The 22115-nt window shown below is 45.3% G+C and overlaps 1 protein-coding gene across 1 annotated transcript in view; it reads right to left on the bottom strand.

Moving 5' to 3' along the window:
• Positions 1 to 2813: 2813 nt before the first annotated feature.
• PTER (phosphotriesterase related) overlaps positions 2814 to 22115 on the bottom strand; it is a 55451-nt gene continuing 36149 nt past the window's right edge. Inside the window, exon 5 of the mRNA XM_082259915.1 lies at positions 2814 to 3032. Within this exon, the coding sequence (XP_082116041.1) occupies positions 2819 to 3032 (214 nt within the window). The 3' untranslated portion in view covers positions 2814 to 2818. The remainder of the gene's footprint in view (positions 3033 to 22115) is intronic.

Raw genomic sequence — 22115 nt, 5'->3', positions numbered from 1 at the left:
TCTCTACAATTTCCAAACTCATTATATACTACTACTGGTCCTGGAGTGAAAAATCGAATATGTTATTATTTATGGTATTAAGCTTTGAGCATGCACCAGTGTTAATTTTGGCAGCAAATTTCGATTTAGTTTTAGTTATAGTCTTTTGACTAAAATGCCATTTTAGTTTTAGTCGTATTTTAGTCATCTGAATTGTTTTAGTTTTAGTCGTATTTTAGTCGACTAAAATTGTGTTAATTTAGCAGACGAAAACATTTTAGTCGGTTTTAGTCAACGAAATTAACACTGCTGTTGACTATAGAAGGCCTAGTATAGTATGGGGCACCTGCAGTTAATGCTAGGAAGCAGAATTCATAGATTTCTTCCTGGGTACAAACGATTCTCAAAAAGTCAGAGAGTGAAAAGGAAAAAGACAGGTAATGGGTATTATTTAAAGTTAAACTAAACTGTATCTGTGTACCACAAACCGAAAAACGCAGTTTAAATAATTTTTAATATGCAAAAAGAAACAAATTCGTTCATCCATGTTGCCATGCTTTATTTTATTGAGAAATCATTTTGAACCCCCCCCCCCCCCTTGGGAATTCTAGCAGCATCTACTGTATCTTGAGTAAGGGCAGATGAGTCATGTAGCATTTATTTCCTGGAATCCATATACCCTTAGCTCAGGCAGGAGGGTGTGCTTATCTGAGAAAGCCCCTCCTACAGATAAAATTAAAAACCATTTAAAAAGTTTAAAATAAGTAAATCGAATATATCGTACTTTACTATCTATTTACTTAGGCTAGCAGTATAAGGAGTACAAATAGTTCACAGTGATTGATAGAATAAAGTTCCGCTTTAAAAGTTAGTCACTGCCTTACCGTGGAATACAAATATCTTACGACAATGACAATTTAGAGGAAGAAAAAAAAATCTTTTCCATTGAAAATTTTAAAATGACAACATTGATTTTATTATTAAAATTTTTAATGATTCGTTACCATGGGTGTCATCAACGTACTGCACTAGCAATGTGTTTCCTCCAGCTACTCAAACCACCAGTGCTAGAACATAATAGAAGTCCTAAATATCACATTAAGGCTGCCTGGGTTCACACTTTTCTGCTGCGCTGATGCACATTCGCTGTGTTTTTGCACATTCGCTGTGTGTTTTTGCACATTAACACGCACTGCATTAGGGCAGTCCATTCAACTGAGCGGCCTGGCAATGCATCAAAATGTCTAGGAAAGAGTATGTGCACCATTTTTAGAAATGCAGAACACCACAACTCATGGGAAGGCATTGCTGTGTGTTGTGGTACATAACAATGCATGTGTATTGGTACCATGATGTTACCTTTGGGCACTAGGGTGTCATTGAAAATGAGTGGCAGTGCAATGTACCAACGAACAGAACAAATGTTAACTTACATTGTGATAAAGTAGGTTATTCCAATTTAGCAGAGATGTGTGAACCCAGCCTACATCATTAGTCACGTGATATATAACTAAATATTTAGCAATCATTACCCCACACCGTTCTTCCCAGTGATTGGTGGGTTCACACCTCTCTGAAACTGCATGATTAATGGAAGGTAGGGCTTTTTTTCAGCAAGAATAGGCGGGGGGACCCAGTTCCCGACACCTCCAGCACTGGATGTATGTTATGACAAGGGGTGCTGGAAGGTATATTGATACTGGCTGCTGGGGGGAAATCTATTGTTGTGGGGGGCCTATGGTTGCTGGGGTGGTCTATTGCTGCTGATGGTGGATCTGTTTCTGGGTGGGAAGATCAATTGTTGCTGGGAGGGATCAATTGTTGCTGGGAGGGACCTACTGTTGAGGGAGGTCTATTGAAGCTGATGGGGATTCTATTTCTGCTGGGGGTATTTTTTTGGAGGGTCTATTGTTGCTGGGGGTGGTCTATTGTTGTGGGGGGCCTATTGTTGCTGGGGAGGTCTATTGCTGCTGCTGGTGGATCTGTTTCTGGGGGGGGGGGGATCAATTGTTGCTGGGAGGGACCTACTGATGAGGGGGGTCTATTGAAGCTGATGGGGATCTATTTCTGCTGGGGGTATTTTTTTGGAGGGTCTATTGTTGCTGGGGGGGTCTATTGTTGTAGGGGGCCTATTGTTACTGGGGAGGTCTATTGCTGCTGGTGGTGGATCTGTTTCTGGGGGGGGGGGGATCAATTGTTGATGGGTGGGATCAATTGTTGCTGGGAGGTCTATTGAAGCTTGGTGTATTTTGTTGGAGGGTCTATTGTTGCCGGGGGGGGGGGGTCTATTGTTGTAGGGGGCCTATTGTTGCTGGGGAGGTGTATTGCTGCTGCTGGTGGATCTGTTTCTGGGGGGGGGGGGATCAATTGTTGCTGAGAGGGACCTACTGTTGAGGGAGGTTTTATTGAAGCTGATGGGGATTTATTTTTGCTGGGGGTATTTTTTGGAGGGTCTATTGTTGCTGGGGGGGGGGGTGTATTGTTGCTTTCTGCAGGGGATCTATTTTTTGCTTTTCTTGTTATTAATAACCAATTCCATACAAATTATTTAGCACCACAAAATAATACTTGGCTCCGTATTCTCTAAAAGGGGCAGTATTGGGAGGGAGGTAGGGGGTGGAACCAAGGGAGGGTGCTCAGAGGTGGGTAGGGGGCGGAGACAAGGAGTGAGTACCTGCACTTATTCGCTGAGAAAAAAAGCCCTGATGAAGGATATACAATTGGCCTGCTGGCTGTTCTCTGAATAACAGAGTGTGAGATACACTGAGGCCCGTTCCAGGCTTCTTGTTCTTGTGATTCACACGTGTCAATTTACCGTACATCCCCCATTTTTTTTTTTTTATATGTTAAAGGTCAGCCACCTTTTGGGGTTCTCCAGTAGTATCTTGTCTACGCTTTCCTGGGAAATGCCTCTTAGCAACATTTTAGGAACGATGTTATTGAGGATATGCGAGTAGCCGTGACCGCCATACTTCACCAGTCGGTTCTTAGTGTGTATGTCATGGGAAATGACAATTCTGTCTTCATAACCGTGACTGATCAAAGACCTCAACCTGAAAAATATAAATTAAAAAAATGCATAAAGTGTGTTTTCTATAGCATCGTTAAAGACATAACAACCCTGGCCATTAAACAATTATATTAGAGAAAATAAAAAGGAAAAAAAGGTAAGTGTTTCTAAACCCACAACCGTAAAATTAGTCTGTATATGCAGTAAAGCTTGCTTGTTATACTCACTGTGGAACCTAAGGGGTTAATCATCTGCATTGTGAAAAAAATGTTTTGATCCTGTCTTCTATGATCCTCCCCTTCTTCCACTGTCCCCAAACCATCTCCTGATAGAGCAGAAACTTGGGGACACTTGACACATGCTCAGTTTGGTGTGTAGAGAGTTTTTTTTTTTTCTTGGGAGGGTGCATGTGATCAGCACAGGGCCAACCATCATTCTCCAGACACAGGGTCAGGGGTGCTGCAGCCTCATAGGACAGTCAGAGGAGAATGAAAAACTCGTCCTACAAGCTTTAACCAGACACTGATAGAAGTCCCAAGACTGCTATATACTGCTGATTATAACATTTATTAATCAGTTTATATTTACTGAAACTATTGCATTTCCATGTTCTGTGTACTGTGGGAAACCAGATATAGTAACTCCACTTTCGTGGGGAAATAAATTGTAATTAAAGAAAAAATAATATAGCGTATACAATTGCGACACAAATCATTGTAATTGAATGTTATTAAAAATTACCTTTCATTTTTAATCTGCAGCTGCTGTAATTTTCTGAAAATGCAATGCAATATGGCTACCTGGAGCTGTTCTGTACCCAGAATGTATACTGACCACACCCCCAGAAACATCATTTCCTGCTTGTGTGATTGGCTCACCAATTTTCTCAGAAGTCTGCCTAAGATACAAGTCAGATTTCTGGCATCCCCTGCAACAAAAATGTCATTTTTGCTGAGATACTCCCAATAGCAACACGTCTAACAAGGAATGCAGGCCCAGCAGATTTCCTCATTAGAGCTCTGCAGCTGATAGATAATTATGAAACCACTCCCATTAGACCCACTCAGCACAGAGGCTCAGAGGAACAAACCATGATTTTTTCAGAATAACAAAAAGTTAGGAATCTGCAACAAAACGGAAAATTTATATCAATACTTACCGTAATTTTCCTTTCCTGATGGACTCCATGGCAGCACACGTATGGGTAGGCTCCGCCTCCTCTCCTACCCTATAGGACCCCACTCCCATAAATCTTTGCTCCATACCAGGAGCCGTGTTCCATAACTAGAACTACTCCAGCAGATGGGAGGGGACTCCTGCTGCCATGGAGTCCATCAGGAAAGGAAAATTACGGTAAGTATTGATATAAATTTTCCGTTTTCCTGACAGACTCCATGGCAGCACACGTATGGGAAATAACTAGCCATACACACCCGGGCGGGTAACTGCTGGTTTAACAGAAAAAGGTTTAATTTGCACCGTCAACAGACAAGACTTTTAAACCAAAGTTGACCGAAGATAAAGAAGCCGGTTCAACACAGTAATGCGACATAAAGGTATGAATTGATGACCAAGAAGCCGCTCTGCAAATCACGTCAGGAGCTACATGAAGAGAAGCTGCCCACGACGTAGAGATCCCTCTAGTGGAATGAGCTGTCACCACCTCTGGAGGAGCCAGTCCCTTGGCTTTATATGCCCACTGGATGGTCTGAACTATCCAACTTGCTATAGATCTTGAGGAAGCTTGTTTGCCCTTGTTTTTTCCACAGATGAGGACAAAAAGATGGTCTGACTGGCGGAAAGGAGCTGTAGTCTCCAGATATAGCCGAAGAGTTTCCCCCACGTCCAAAGGATGGACAGAATTTTCATCTTGAGATTTGAACGTGGGTAGGACAATTTCCTGGTTGACATGGAATACCGACATTACTTTCGGATTGGAGCCAAGCATCGGAACCAATACTACCCGATCAGGGAAAAACGTAAGGAATGGTTCCTTGTAACCCAAGGCACCGAGTTCAGAAACCCGTTTGGCCGAAGTAATAGCCACCAGAAAGGCTGTTTTCATGGAGATGTTTTTAAGGAAGAATGGATCCTTCTGATTCAAGGTGAGTGAGGAAAGAAACTCCAAGACCGTAGGAAGATCCCACTTAGGGAACCTGGGCTTTCTAGGAGGTCTTAACCTAGTAGCGCCTCTGAAGAACTGGCGAACCAGGGAGTGTTTCGCCCATGCAGTCCCAGTGAAGGCCGAAATGGCTGAAATTTGGACCCGAAGGGAGCTTACTGCCAATGACAGGTCCAGACCGGACTGGAGGAAGCCCAAAATATCCTGGATTCCTGGGTCAGAGACAGAGCTAGATCTGCTATCCACATAATCCTTAAACTTGGACCAGATTTTTTCATAGACCTTGTTCGTGCCGGGTCTTCTGGCACTCATCATTGTAGCGATTGCCTAGTTTGGACAACCGAGCGCTTTCAATCTTTCCCTCTCAACAGCCATGCCATGAGATGAAGCTGTGCTGGGCAGGGGTGAAGAATAGGCCCTTGGGACAGAAGGTCCGGCCTGACTGGCAGAGGTATCGGGTCCCGACAGCTCAGCTGGAGCAACAGAGGAAACCACGGTCTCTTTGGCCAGAAGGGAAGAATCGCTATGATCTGCACTCTCTCTGTCCTGAGTCTGTGAAGAAACTTGAAGATGACTGGCACTGGAGGAAACGCATAGGCCGTTTGAAAATTCCAATGATCCGTCAGGGCGTCTACCCCGTAGGCCTGGGGATAACGCCACCTCGTGTAGAATCTCTCCAGTTTGGCATTGCTTGGAGATGCGAACAGATCTACCTCTGGATGGTAACCTAGAGACATGACCCATATGAAGGTCTCTGGATGGAGTGACCACTCGTTGTTGTCCAGAGCAGACCTTGAGAGGAAGTCTGCCTGGACGTTCTGGGCACCCGGAAGATAGGCGGCTGACAAGTTGGACAGATGTCTTTGAGCCCAATCCATAATAGGTTTCACTTCTTTCAGAAGAGAAGGACTGCGGGTGCCCCCTTGTCTCTTGATGTAGGCGACGGCTGTCGTATTGTCCAGTCTTAGGAGGACCGAGGCATCGGTCGCCAGATGCTGAAAGGCCTGGAGAGCACAGAACGCTGCCCGAAGCTCCAGCACATTCGAGACCACCCCGTATGTAGGGAAGTCCCATCTGCCCTGGGCCACCTCCGACAGGCAATGCGCTCCCCATCCCGTCCTGCTGGCGTCCGAGGTCATGACCAACCAGGACGCTGGAACGATTGAATGGCAGTTTAAAAGATTCTTTCGCTGAAGCCACCAGGTTAAGCTGTCCTTCATGGACGTAGTTATCCGAATGAGGACTTCTGGATTCTCGAAATTCCATTGTTGGAGGAATCCCATCTGAAAGGGCCTCATCTTCCACTGTGCCCACTTCACCATGGGAGCCGTGGAAACCATGGTCCCAATTATCTTCATGCACTGGGATGCCCGGAGATGAGAGGCTGATAATGCCGGACGAATCCTGTTGCGAATTGTCGGAATCTTCTCTAATGGAAGGGAGATAGTGCCTCTGGAAGTGTTGAAGAGGGCCCCTAGGAAGACCAACGACTTCGTGGGTTCCAGATGACTTTTTTCCAAATTCAGGAGCCACCCGAACTCTTGAAGGGTGGAAATTACTTGAGATCTGTGAAGCAGCATTTGATCCTGATGTTCTGACAGAAGGAGCAAGTCGTCCAAGTAATGGTAAAGACGAATCCCTTTTGCTCTGATCAGGGCTACTACAGCCAGTAAGATTTTGGAAAAGATTCGAGGTGATGTGGTAAGCCCGAAAGGGAGACAGGTAAATTGAAGATGCACCTGACCCACTGCGAATCGGAGAAATTTTTGCATTTCTGCTGCGACTGGGACGTGAAAGTAGGCATCTTTCAAGTCTATGGATATCATCCAATCCTCTGGCTGTACCACTTGCCGAATTGTAAAAAGTGTTTCCATCCTGAACCGCTCTTTCTTGATGAAGGTGTTTAGGTGTGTTAGGTCTATAACCGGCCTCCAAGAGCCGCTTTTCTTCAAGACCATGAAGAGCGGAGAGTAGATGCCTTGGAGCCGTTCCTCGGTTGGGACAGGCACTGCCGCACCCTGGGCAACCAGGGATTCTACATATGTAAGAAGAGTTGACTTCTTCTCTTCTGAACGGGGTAAGGCCGTAGGAATGAAGCGAAGAATGGGGCTTCTGTCGAAAATCCACACATGTCCGTGTGATACGGTTCTGACGGCCCATTGATCTTCGATCGAGGCTGCCCAGACGTGCGCAAACTGAAGCAAGCGTGCGCCTACCCGCACCGTCTGGACAGGTTCGATGTCAAAAAGACTTCGTCGCCTCTCGGCTTGCTGAAGATTTTCCTTTGGAGAACTTCTGCCCTGTAGACTGAGGGCGCTTCCAGTTCTTCCTGAACTCACGACCGGGCCTGTAAAAACGGGCCTCTCTGGCACGATCAGGATTTTGTCTGTTTTGAGGTCTTCTCTGATCTATCAACCGGCGATCCTGGGGAAGGAAACCAGATTTACCACCAGTGGCACGGGTAATAGCACTGTCCAGTTTATTACCAAAGAGGGAGGAACCCTCAAAGGGAATTTTGCACCAGGCCTGCTTAGAGGCAGGGTCGGCCAACCAGGGGCGCAACCACAAGGCGCGTTTGGCCGTGACAGAGGACAGCATGACCCGCGCCGCCAAGCGGATTATATCAATGGATGCCTCACCCAAGAAAGCCGTTGCCAGTCTCAACTCCTGAATGGCTGAACTCCTGGCCACCTCTTCGGAGACACTCTGAAGTGTAGCCTCCACGCTGTCTATCCAGGCTTCCATTGCCTTGGATGTGGCTGCCAAAGCCAGAGCCGGCTTACACGCCATACCTGCGGAGAGATAAATCTTCTTAAGATCTGTGTCAATCCGCCTGTCAAGAGCGTCTTTGAATGAGACTGAGTCTTCCAATGGTAAGGTTACGTGTTTCACCAACCTCATCAAGGCCGCATTCACCGTGGGAGCGGAGTCTAGATGTTTCACCTTATCATCCTTAAAGGGATACATTCTGGAGACCTTAGATGACAAAGAGTTTCTCTTTTCAACTCCCTGCCACTCGTCTGTAATAATTTCTCCCAATTCCCCTAGGAGGGGAAAATGGGAACGCTCTTTTTTGAGATGTTTGAAGTATTTCTTCTGTTTAGCTGGGGACTCAGCTGGATCTTCCCATTTTAATGCCTCCTTAACCGCCTTAACTAGCGGTGGGACCATAGCAAGTTCAAAACCTACATTCTGGTCTGCCAAATCATCTTCACTGTCTGTAGAATCTTCTGACAGACGACTTGGTTGTGAGGTACCTGGCTCCACTTCATCCCTTGGGAGGAAACCAGGAGCCTCTGAAGAGTGACCCGAAAGCCTGCTCGAATCCCAATCTCTAAGGGATTCTTTTACAATCCGCCTGACCATAGCCTCCACTGGTTGTGCAGTGTCTTGCTTTTCCCTCAAAACCCTGGAATAACAGGTATCACATAGGGATCTATCCTCAGGGATATGGGCTCGACAGCCCCAGCATGATTTCCCTGAACTGCGGTCAGAATGGCGGGACTGCCGCGGAGCGACTGAACTGGAAGTGTGCTCATGTCGTTTAGACCTGGAGCTAGACCTATGACCAGACTTTGATGAAGAATGCCGATGGGCTGAAGGAGAACGATCCTTTGATCCAGAAATAGGGCGTTGGTCAGACCTAAAAGGGCTAAATAGGGAAAGAAAAACACACTTAGGCTCCATTCCACCAGCCAACGCAAGCAGGTAAGGGTTAAGAAAAACTAGCTCACCTGTTGCGCAGGGACTGGCCACCGGGGGGTGGTGAAGCATCCATTTGCAGATAGAAGCAAAAGCCTGCACAGGAAGAAAGTAAGCATACATGTACTGACTTTCGTCTCCACACCAACCCTTTTACCCCAAATGGCACCTGGATCAAAGCATGACTCACCGCTGAAGAGCAGAGAAACAGCACGGGGAAGCCACCGCAACGCCCGCAGACATCCCATTGTAAACAGGAATGACAGCTGCTTAAATCTCCCGGGCGCCGCAAAGCCACGCCCCAAACGACGCAATATCGTCATAGGAGATCGGGAGCGATGCGCGCGCATGCGCAGACGATACCAGGGCCAAGCCTCATCCTGGACAACCAATTGAAGGTCCAGCGAGGCAGGGGGAGGAGCCTAAGCGACGATCTGGAACGCAGGAGCGCTCCACCGCACAAACAGGAAATGCAATGAAACCAAAAGAAAGTTTTATACTTTACCACCATGACGATAACCGAACAGTCTCAGGCCTGGATGAATTCATGCGTGTGTGACAGGGCACCAGGGCCTATCCGCTCAATAGCAAGGACGTATTGGCCATCAATGCAGCCCACCTCTCATTCAGGATTTACGGCATCTTCAGCATTTTAAAATAATATTGCCCGGGTCCACCCGATAAATATCGAGATTGCTGGACATAAAACAGGAGGCATCCGACATCAACAAGGTCCACACGCCACCAGCTCGCCTGAAACCGATAGACGTCCTATAAGGTAAGACTTCCTTCTCGCAGGAGGAGGACGAAAAAGGAACACGGCTCCTGGTATGGAGCAAAGATTTATGGGAGTGGGGTCCTATAGGGTAGGAGAGGAGGCGGAGCCTACCCATACGTGTGCTGCCATGGAGTCTGTCAGGAAAGGTTGTTATAATCCTTGTAATGTACAGAGATCACCCAGAGGAGAATGTTTTTTTCTCAACAAAAGTGGAGTTACACATCAAGATAAAATGAAAAATATTTTTTATATCATTTTGTTTTTAATTTAAAGCTGAACTCTGAGAAAAGTAAAACTACCTTGCAGTGGGGTTGAAACCCACCACAAGCAGGGCCGGACTGGCCTACCGGGATACCAGGAAATTTCCCAGTAGGCTGACAAGTCCCCCTGCCCTGGGGCTGCTTGAAGGGCAGTGGGACCTGTAAAAAAAATAGCTGCGGCCAATCTGACACGTCAACTGCACATTGCGCAACCGCCGCTGAGGAAAGCCCATACATGCTCGGCCATTCTCGGGCAAACGGCTCATGTGCAGTGATGCGATAGGGCTGGGCGGCACCATTTTTAAATGTAAGGTGCCTCACAGATCGGTAAGTAAGACCCCTCCAAAGCCCCTGCATCTCCTGTACCATGCCTGTAGCCTCTGCTTCTCCTGTACCAGGCCCGCACAGCCCCTGCCTCTCCTTTACCAGGCCCGCACAGCCCCTGCCTCTCCTGTACCAGGCCCGCACAGCCCCTGCCTCTCCTGTACCAGGCCCGCACAGCCCCTGCCTCTCCTGTACCAGGCCCGCACAGCCCCTGCCTCTCCTGTACCAGGCCCGCACAGCCCCTGCATCTCCTGTACTAGGCCCGCACAGCCCCTGCATCTCCTGTAGCAGCCCCTGCATCCCCTGCATCTCCTGTACCAGGCCCGCACAGCCCCTGCATCTCCTGTACCAGGCCCGCACAGCCCCTGCCTCTCCTGTACCAGGCCCGCACAGCCCCTGCCTCTCCTGTACTAGGCCCGCACAGCCCCTGCCTCTCCTGTACCAGGCCTGCAGACTCTGACATGTCCTCCTGTACCATGTCCACACAGCCTATAACCACCTTCTGTACCATGTCTGCACTTTTACCACTTTTAACCTTGAATTTGCTTTTATATATATATATATATATATATATATATATATATATTTATATTAAGCCCTTTGTGCTTTCATATCTGTCTATATATATAATACACTCTTCAAATGTGCTTTAAAATGCATGGTTTTTATGAACAAAAAAATAATGACGTTCTGCTGTTGGGCTGGTATAATAATGCTATGGGGCTGCTATGAAATTATTTCCAGGGCTGAATTTTATTCCCAGCCCAGCCCTGACCATGAGTACAGGAAGAAAATTGAAACTTCATGCAGAGACCCATAAATATGCCTCTCTTCATAAAAGCGGGAACTAAACTGTATCTGAGCACCACAAACTGAAAACAATATGAAAAGGAAACTCACCCATCCATCCATTCTTTATTTTGTTGAGAAATCACTCTGAAAATGACCCCCCTACCATTTCTAGCCAGGGCCATATTAAAGGCAGATGAATAATGAAGCACTTACTTCCTGGAATCCATCTGCCCTTAACCACTTCAGCTCCGGAAGGTTTTACCCCTTAATGACCAGGCCATTTTTTGCAAAATGGCACTGCGTTGCTTTAACTGACAATTACGCGATCATGCGAAGCTGTACCCAAATAAAATGAATGTCCTTTTTTTCCCACAAATAGAGCTTTTTTTTGGTGGTATTTGATCCCCTCTGCGGTTTTTAGTTTTTGCGCAAAAAAAAGGGACAATTTTGAAAAATAAAAAACAATATGTTTTACTTTCTGCTATATAACATTCCCAATAAATTTTTTTTTAAAAAATCTAATTTTTTATCAGTTTAGACCAATTTGTTTTCTGCTACATATTTTTGGTAAAAAAAAAATCCCAAAAAGCGAATAATAATTGGTTTGCGCAAAAGTTATAGCGTTTACAAACTATAGAATTTTTTTTGTTTAATTTGTAATGGCGGCGATCAGCGATTTTTATCGGGACTGCGACATTGCAGCGGACAAATCTGACACTAAGTGACACTTTTTGGGGACCAGTGACATTAATAGAGTGATCAATGCACTGTTACTGTATAAATGACACTGACAGGGAAGGGGTTTACACTAGGTGGGGATCAAGGGGTTAAATGTGCTCCCTAGATGTGCTTTCTAACTGAGGGGGGGGTGGATTGAACAGAGGCAGAAAGAGATTGGTGATTCAGCTTAGCTGAATCACACGATCTTTCCTTGCCTCTCTGACAGGAGAGCCATCTTACATAGTTAGTCAGGTTGAAAAAAAGACATCCATCTGGCTCAGCCAATAAAAACCAAAAAACAGTAAAGAAAACCTAACCATACAATCCCATATACACAATCCTATACCCGTAGTCTTGCATTGTTTACATTCCAGATGGCTCTCCTGTCAGTCTAGCCAAAGATCGCAGGAGGCTGGCAGCGATTGCGTCCGTTCCTTCTGCGGTCTGCTGATTAGACACAGTGGAAGCGCGGCTCCGGCGGCGCGCGCTGCCGAGACCACGTGCACACAATCACATAGATCTACGTGATTATGCGCAGCCGAGCCGACCTGCCGCAGTAAATCTGCGTTAGGCGGTTGGCAAGTGGTTAACTCAGGCATGCAGGCAAGAGGGTGGTTATGAGTAAGCGATGGTTTGTATCGTGAAACGCGTCAACCTGTTGCATGTTCCTGTGAAGCACTGTCTGTATTTATCTTTTATGAGGAATTAAAATTAAAATACTTCTACTTTATTAATTCCTGAGTGTGGTCAACTTTCCTTTGGCTGTGCAGTATCTGGATGACGGATCCGACTCGCACCGGAATGCTTTGCCTCACCTGAGCGGCTTTTCTTTATCAGTATCAAAGAGGGTGAGCTTAGCCCCTCCTCCTAATGAAGATCTGAAGGCCATAAATCAGGAACCAACTGAAGAAATTTGAAAAAAAAAAAACTAACGCAATATAATATATTATACCTACCTATCTATTTTCTAATGCTAACAGCATAATGATTAAAATAGTAATGACGATTGAGAGAGTTTAGTTCCGCTTTGAGAAATAAGAAAAAAAAAAAAAACTGAACTTTTTCTCAAAAATTTTACCTAAGTATTTCTTAAATGAAGAGTTTGCACTTTGACAACATTTCATGGTGAAATCAATATCACGGAGACCATGCTCTATCTGCTACATCTACAGGAAGCACTTTTCTTTGTAACACTTTCACACACAAGGGCCGTTGTGCTCACACAAATAGTAACTACGCTACAGGATAATAGCAATGGGCAGGAGAACAGAGTATCAATAGGAGTCTTTACCATTAATCAAGTTAATTAGCAGAATAAGTGCCGCTATCGACTGTCATGCAATGTGTAATTGATCAACATCACAGGACTGTCTTCAATTAACTGAAGGGCTCAATACGGCTAAACGGCACACAATCCTGTTGTGTTATTAAGGGTTCCAGCACACAATATTAGATCAGCAGCTGGGTATTGAGAGCTGCATCCGGCTTTAGAATGGTAATGTACGGTATAATGTCTGTGCTCAGCTCTGGAAATGGAAAAGGCAACGGAAAAGTTCATGCCACCTAAAACTGATCTTCTGGTTATGTAAGACATAAAAGTATGAAAAATCGTTACCATATGCTAAACTTGTAACTGGACAGTGAAAAGAGGACCAAAAACTAATGAGCTCACTCCAGCACAACTGATTAGCTCCTTGTGCTGCATATGGACATAATTAAGGTAATTAATGATGTCACCACTATCCCTGCCCCTTCTCTTATACAGCTCATGACAACTCGAAGAAGCTAGCGGTACTATAGGGTTGGCGTGTGCCAAGTTGTTTTTTTTCCTGTGTCGGCGGATGGAAGGCATTATGATTGACTATGGCGGGGCAATTTAAGGATTTTTATTTTTTAAATGAAGGACATGTCAAAAGTTTCAAAAAGTCCCTTTATTTCTAGGTTATATTTTTTATTTTTGTGCATGAGTTTGGGTATTAGAGCCCATTCACATTGGCGCGACTTGTCAGGCGACTTGTCAGCCTGACAAGTTGCGGTATGTCGCGGTCCATTGAGTAGTACAGACTTAGAAGTCCGACTTAGAAAATGGGTCCTGTACTACTTTGGGGCGACCTCAGAGCGACTTGCATAGACTTCTATTATGTGAAGTCTCTGCAAGTCGCGCCAAAGTCGCTGTGCACAGCGGTGCACGCGACTTCACAGGTCGCCCCCCGAAGTCGTGTCGCCTCAAAGTACTATTCCATGCTCATTCACATGGGGGGGGGGGGGGGGTAGTATCTGGTGACCCTTATTAACCGCTTCTGGACCAGAAGGATTTTCCCCCTTAACCTCCCTGGCGGAATGATTGTTTCAAGATTTCAGGTGTTGAAAGCAGTACAATTATTTTTCAAGTAGGACGAGCAGCCCAAACCAACTATTTACATATGATTATGTTTTTACTGTGCGTTCTTTTTTATAACATCTCGTTAAAGTTTGAAACACAAAATCATAAATTGTAATATAATAAATAACTATAAATAAGTAAAAGTATATATATATATATATATATATATATATATATTACAGTAAAACTGCAGGCAAGGGCACTGGGGAGCAAACTAATGTCAATTTATTTTATTTAGTGATGTAATCCAATAGGATTACAATATATCAGTGTGTTTTTTACTTTTCAAATTTGCAGCCAGTTCCGCCCCCCTGCGATGTGACGCTCGCAGGAGACGGAAGCCGGGGCTCAGAGCATCGGGCGGAAGATCCGGCCGCCGTATGCTGAAGGGACACATTGCTGGATCCCAGGAACAAGGTAAGTACCCTCTACCAGGATCCAGCAATGCTCCCTAGCGGTACCCCGAGTGTGGCTCAGGGTTACCGCTAATGGCACTGAAATTCCACCCCGAGCCACACTCGGGAATACCGCTAAGGAGGTATATGACCAGGCCATATTTTGCCATTCGGCACTGTGTTGTTATTTGAACGGACAATTGCGCAGTCCTATAATAAAATTGTTGTCCTTTTTTTCCTACAAACAGAGCTTTCTTTTGGTGGTATGTAATCACATGTGCAATTTTTTTGCGCTATAAAACAAAAAAAAAAAAAAACGACAATTCTGAAAAAAAAAAAAAAAAAAACAATATTTTTCACTTTCGGCTATATAAAATCCCCCCCCCCCCACCCCAAAAAAAAAAAAGAAAAGAAAAAAAAAAGAAAAAAAAAAAAATTAACATTTTAGGCCAATTTGATTTCTGCTACATATTTTAGATTAAAAAAACTGCAATAAGCGTATTTTGATTTGTCTGCACAAAAATTATCGCGTCTACAAACTACGGGAAAGATTTCTATCATTTTTATTAAATTCAATTTTAAAGAGATAAAGATTTAGCTTAAAGCTTAAGGGCTCTTTCACACGGGCGTTCCTTTTTTTTTGCCCGATCAGGTCCTTTTTTTTTTTTTTTTGTAACGGACACGGATGACACTTGTGTCATCCGGTCCGTATGTCCGTTTTTCATCCCATCCGTTTGCGGATGAAAAACTGACATAATGCATGTCTATGTAAATACGGATGTCTGCGGATGACACCACTGACATCCGTTTTTGCTTCCGTTCCGTTTTTTGAAAGGAAGAAAAAATAGGGTTCTCCTCCGTTCAAAAAAACTGAACTGAACTGAACTGACAAAAAACGGATGTCAGAGGATGATCATCCGATGACATCCGTATTTACACAGAGATACATTATGGGCTCTTTCACACGGGCGTTCCGTATGTCCGTTTTTCATCCCATCCGTTTGCGGATGAAAAACGGACATAATGTATCTCTATGTAAATACCCTCCCACCTTACATGATGCTCCAGTGCTCAGGGCAGCTTCTCCTCCTGCCCGCCCCTTGTCCCGGCTCTGCTCTCACGTGCATTGTTGGTTCGAGATCGGACTCAGATAAGTATAGGGGTGGGGGGGGGGGGGCCTGCATGCAGGAGTTTTTTTTTTTATTTGTGGACGCAATTTATTTGTGCCCACGTGCATGGGTTCGTGGCCACTGTCCCTCCCCTGCCTTGTTATTTAATAAATACATCCATATTATTGCTTGCTTCAATTTAGGGTAATGTATCATTTTTTTTAATTCACCTCTACAGTAGTTACCTGAATGGTCCAGGTGAAACATGTGACCATGTGGAATTCTCTAGAACAGGGGTGCCAAACTCAATTTATTCGTGAGCCGCATCAGCATTAGGATTGCCCTCAAAAGGGCCGATTGTATCTAAGACTAGATGTCCAGAGCATCCCCTACCCTTACATACGACGTCAAGAGCCTCTCCACCATCAGAAATGTCCCCTACCCTCCCTTACATTACAGTGCACCCCCTTATCTTTTGGTGCTGCTGGGAAGAAGCTGTAGTCATTGCTGGAAAGCAAAAAGTCCAGGGTCTGGAGGAGGACCACAGGCCTTGACACATGTGCAATAGAACATACCTGGCCTAGTATATAAGGCTGCACATAACTGGGCCTCTTGTTGCTGGTTGGACACAGATCCCCCCCCCCCCGTCGCAAGCACCTTATGTGGTGTGTCACCCTTGGGGGGACTTACAGTTTGAAGTTTTTGATATTTGCTTGAGTCCTATGACAGCAGGTTTTTTACTGAAGAGGTATTCATTATTCAATGTGTGGTTCGGAAAAGTTGATGATTAAAATGTTTTTATATGTATACTAATATAAAAGTGCCGCAGCCATTATGCAAGCCATATGTTTGTTCTCAGTGTTTTCGTTTAGGGGGGGGGGCTGGGGGAGGAGGGTTATGCGGCCTGCGATCCCATGTGTTAAAGGTAAAACAAAAAACCTTGTACCTTTAGAACCACTTTAAGGCAGAGATCCATTAAGGCCGGGTTCACAATGATGCGAATTAGATGCGGGTCTCTCCGTATCCAATTTGCATGTCAGGAGACTGTGACTGGCCCTCAATGGAGCTGGTTCACATATCTCTGGGACAGCTGCGGAGCGGTTTGCAGGAAATTCGTTTGTGTCTTCTGGTCCGTTTCAGATCCGAATTCAGCCAAAAATTCAGACCTGAAATGGTGAATGGGATGCACAAGACCTCTTCCTGCAAGCCGCTCCGCAATCCAGTGTGAACCCAGCCTTAGAGAGATGTATGGGGTTTTTTTTTATTCATACTTACCTAGGTGGATACTGCATCTGTCTCCTGGTGCCTCTGCACTGAGAACCGAGCGATCGAACACCGCCAATTACTCCGTTCTCACAACTCCCCAAGCAGAGAGCTGCTGACTGTCAGGCACCGGCTCTCTGTTCTGCCCCCTCCTCGCTCACTGAAGCTCTGGGCTGTGGATGGGCAGGAGCGCCCAGCTCAGGCTCTCTCAGAGGGATGTGGGTGGATCCCGACTCTGTGGTCGCGATGACGCTGTGCCTGGACCGGTTCTGTAATGTCAGCAGAGCGGATTTCAGCCCGCTGTCTGCTGGAAACCGGCACAGGAGTGCAAAACGAACTGCACTCCTGTGATCCACAGGAGAAGTACAGCCAAACAAGCTTCAGATGTACTTCAAGGAAAAAAAAAAAAAGTGTTTTAACTTTAAAACCACTTTAAAGCGGAGTTCCGCCCCCCCCCCCAAAAAAAAAAAAATTGAAAGTCAGCAGCTACACATACTGTAGCTGCTGTCTTAACCACTTAAGCCCCAGCCCTATTTCGGACACTTTTTGTTCACAAGTTAAAATCAGTATTTTTTCCTAGAAAACTACTTAGAACCCCAAACATTATATATATTTTTTTAGCAAAGACTCTGGAGAATAAAATGTCAGCCATTGCAATATTTTTTGTCACGCGGTATTTGCGCAGCGGTCTTTAAAACGCCATTTTTTTGGAAAAATTAAAAAAAAAAAAAAATCACATTTCACTGCATTTAAAAAATACTAAACAGTAAAGTTAGCCCATTTTTTTTTATATATTGTGAAAGAACATGTCACGCCGAGTAAATAGATACCCAACATGTTACGGTTTAAAATTGCGCCCCCCCGTGGGATGGCGACAAACTACGGTCAATAGAGATCTCAATAGGCGATGCTTTAAATTTATTTAACGGTTACAAGTTTAGAGTTAGAGTGTAGCTCTTTGTTTTAAATTATTGCCCACGCTCTGGCGATCGCGGCGATACCTCACATGTGTGGTTTGAACAGCGATTTCATTCGCGGCTCGACTTCCGTATACGTTTTTTTTTTGTGCGCGAGATAACGGTGACGGGGCGGCTAAAATTTTTATTTTTTTTCCCCATTTATTCTATTTATTTTTTTAACTTTATTACAATTTAAAAAAAAAAAAAAATCTGATCACTTTTATTGCGTTCACAAGCAATGTAAACATCCCTTGTGACACCAATATGCAGTCACAGGTACTCTTTATGGAGGGATCAAGGGTCTTAAAGACCCTAGACCCCTCCACTACACTTCCATGTATGCAAAATGCCAAAAACTGCGTTTTTGCATACAGCCGTTTTTCAAATTTGCCGCCTTTTGCAGCACAGTAACCCGGAAGTGACGTCATGGTTACGTCAACGGAGACCCGATCTAAGCCATTTCCGGCTTTGATCGGGACTCCATCCAGCCAGGCGGACGTGCCGGCTGAGTGCTCGGGGCTCCCGGTGGGACGGGAGCCCCGTTAAAAGCCACGGAAGGGAGGGGGGGGGGCGTCCCCTCTCGCTCACCCGCGTAACGATCGAGCGGCACCCGAGCATCGGTCATTACCAACGGAAAGCCAACCGCCGGCTCTAAACCACGGTACCAGGATGATGCCTCAAGCTAGAGGCATCATCCCGGTACACTACCGCAAAGTTTACCGACGTAGATCTACGTTAGTATGCGGTAAGTGGTTAATATTAGCACACTTACCTGTTCTGGAATCCAGCAATGTTGGCACCGCAGCTGATGTTTCCATCAGCTGTCTGGTGCTGCCACTGCCATTAGTAAGGGAACCCAGCTGTGAAGCCCCTACTGCGCATGCGCGAAGCGTGCTGTGCTCGGTAATTGACCTGGAAGCAGAGGGAGGAGTAGGGCGCCGAACCTCTGACGTACTTTGCCACGGCGTGGTCTGACGGAAGTGGGGACAGGATACCTGTCAAAAACAGATACCCGCTCCCCCCTGAAAGGTGCCAAATGTGGCACCAGAGGTGGGGGGTGACAGATAAGCGGAAGTTCCACTTTTGAGTGGAACTCCGCTTTAACTGTACTATTATGAAGATGAAAATAATGTCGAAATGGACATACAATTATCTGATATAGCATCAAAATCTCACAACAAATATTACATTGTCCAAAAATATAAGCCAACATTTTCAATGGCGGGAATGAATTATCGGTGTTCCTGATGCTGCAAATAGATGAAGGAATTGTAATATTAGCAGTGGAGGTGAGGACTTAGGGGGTCTCACCACCTCTAGTTCATTGACCAAAATGTATTTAAAAATTAAACAAAAAATGGCTGAGCCATCTTCTAGCTGGTGATGCCACCCAAAGCCTCCCAACTTATAATGGCATAATCATGGCATAACAGAATAAGCACATATTTGCAATAAAAACTAACTGTTACACTAATCCTCATTCCGGATCGATTCTCAGCAGCTTGCAGTCCTAAAATAATCGTTTTTCTAATTCAGCTCTTCCTTAGCAGTAGCTGTGCAGTTAATCAGAAAAGAATCCTTAGGGAAGGGCAGGCAGACATTGTGCAGTTCTCTATGTAAAGTGTCATTGCTAGAAATGCATTAGACCCGATGACACTTATGTCATTCTGGCGTGGATAAAGAAGTCTAATATTGGTAATTATCCCACACAAACTACAATTCATGAGAAATTATAAAAGGTTGATGGGGGCCTCCCAGTGACCTTTCTCTCGGACAACTGGCAGAGTCAACTAAGACCATAAGCGAATTGCTTTTGTCACAAGGTTGGGGGTCACACTATTGCGATGTTGGACATTGCATGTAAATCGCACCGCGTTGCTGAGCAGATCACATGCAATGTCTGTGGGATGCGAATCTATATGGCTGAATTCACATCACATTCACACCAAAATGGTGCAGGACACTTTTTTTGGTCTGCACACTTAGGCGATCCAATCTGGGGGTGTCATTACCTTTTTATTGACACCCACAGCACTTTGCATAGGGCAGTGTTAACTGCCTGCCAGATACATGCAATGCTGGAACCCGCACTGGAATCACACTGGTTCCCACATTGCAATAGAGTGAACCCAGCCTTCAGGATGCCTAAATCAAAGGAAAGTAGCAGGGTAAGTGTCATCACAGTCAGCACAATAGGGATGAGTTCTGGGGATAGAAGTTGCCAGGGAAGAGCAACAACACAGGGAATGCACTTTAAATATTGGTATTAAACCCAAAACCAAAAATGTAATAAATTGCAGCTTATCAATCATTAGATGTGGTGGTGACTGCATTAGTTTTCCTTTCTTTGGCTTTTTTACCTCTGTTTTCACCTGATGATCTGGACAGTAACACCTTTGGCATTAGTGAGACACAACTGTGGAGAAATGAGCACAGGAGGCACAGCAGACAGCAGCATTGACAGTTTGGGACGATGATAGTTTTAAATGTATTAGCAGATTTATATACACTAAACAAACTGAAGCCAAACTCCAGCTCACACTTTATAATGCGTTACAGCAAACTTTTTTTTTTTTCCCTTCTGGGATTAATGTTTTACATCAGGCATGTCCAACCTGCAGCCCGGGGGCCGCGTGCGGCCCAGAATCACAGGCAATGCGGCCCACTGCCCCCTGACAATTTTTTTTTCTGCTAGGGAGGAAGGAAGTCGAGTCGGGGGCACGGCCACAGAGGTTTCCAACTAACTGTAGGCAGAGGCTGCCTCGGAGGGGATCATCCACTAGTTGTGTTAAATTAGTGCTGGGGGGCGCGTCAGCGCGGGAAGGGCGCAGCCGCAGCGTTTTATTACTTATATACCTTAACTATAGTATATATATTTTTTCCATAAACTATAGTATATATTTTATATGCGGCCCAAGAAAATTTCTCTACACTCAATGTGGCCCAGAGAAGCCAAAAGGTTGGACACCCATGTTTTACATGAATAAATAAAAAGTTGATCATTTTATTCACCCCTGGCAGTGTTAAAATAATTGTAAACAATCACCATGTTAAACAACCCATTCAGATTAAAGTAAAAATGAAAGGCAAAACATTGTATAGATATTAAAAAAAAAAGTGTTCCCTTTTTATAAGTGCTCACATTTCTGCATAAGAGCTGGGGTGGAGGGAGAAGCAGCAGGGCTCTGAGCTTCCCAGCCAGTGCCCGGACAAGGTCATCCAGGGCAATGATGCCAAACTGCGCCCCCTTCCCTTGGGGTTAGAGTCAAGTCGCCCCCCCTACCCTGCAATAAATCATTGCACCCAGGGCAACCCTCCCTCCTGCCCACCCCTTGTCCCAGCCCTGTTCCCAGCGAATGGCTGTGCAGCGGGGGGGTTGTCAGGACAAGTCAGATCATTGGTGGAGAGTACACTGAATTCCCATCATAGCTAGAGAACTGACCACAGTGTGCTCTCCGGCATAGTGTGGTCAGTTTTTAATTAGAAAGCAAAGGGACTGGCAGGAACACCAGGAATTTCACACAAAGGAAGCAATAGAAAGAACAGGAGACTTTTTCATACAAGTACATGGCACAGCAGGCACATAACGTGTTCGGGTAACAAAAGCTTTAGGCTACGTTCACATGTTAGCGTAACGATCGTGGGCAGAATCACCGCGATTCTGCCCGCGAACCGGAAATCATTGCAAATCGCGGGACGCCTGTGCGTTGCCCGTGATTTGCAATGGCACCCCAAATGCTGTGCGATGTTGCCACGATTTGCGCCTGCCGAATCGCGGTAACATCGCGCAAAAAAAAACCGCGGGAGGCATGACGCCCCAAAGAAGCTCTTGTACTGTGATTTTTTTTGCGCGATGTTACCACGATTCGGCAGGCGCAAATCGTGGCAACATCGCACAGCATTTGAGGTGCTATTGCAAATCACGGGCAACGCACAGGCGTCCCGCGATTTGCAATGATTTCCGTATCGCGGGCAGAATCGCAGTGATTCTGCCCGCGATCGCTACGCTGACATGTGAATGAAGCCTTAAGTTCTTTGACTCGTCCATGTAAACTGATACATTCTGCTGGAGAACTTATGCTTCTGAAAAATAACAGACTTGCTGGCTGGATCACTAGATGTAAATAGAAGAAAGAAAAACGAATGCAGCAATTATTGGTATCAGTGGTAGGAATAGTGCCTCATCATTGGTATCAGTGGGGAGAATAGTGCCCATTAATTGGTATCAGTGGGGAGAATAGTGCCCCATTATTGGAATTAGTGGGAGAAATAGTGCCCCATCATTTGTATCAGTGGGAGGAATACAGAGATGTATAGTA

The sequence above is a fragment of the Pelophylax lessonae genome, assembly GCF_965119305.1.
Source record: "Pelophylax lessonae genome assembly, chromosome: 5".
NCBI lineage: Eukaryota > Metazoa > Chordata > Amphibia > Anura > Ranidae > Pelophylax > Pelophylax lessonae.
This window is presented reverse-complemented; position numbering and strand designations above follow the sequence as displayed.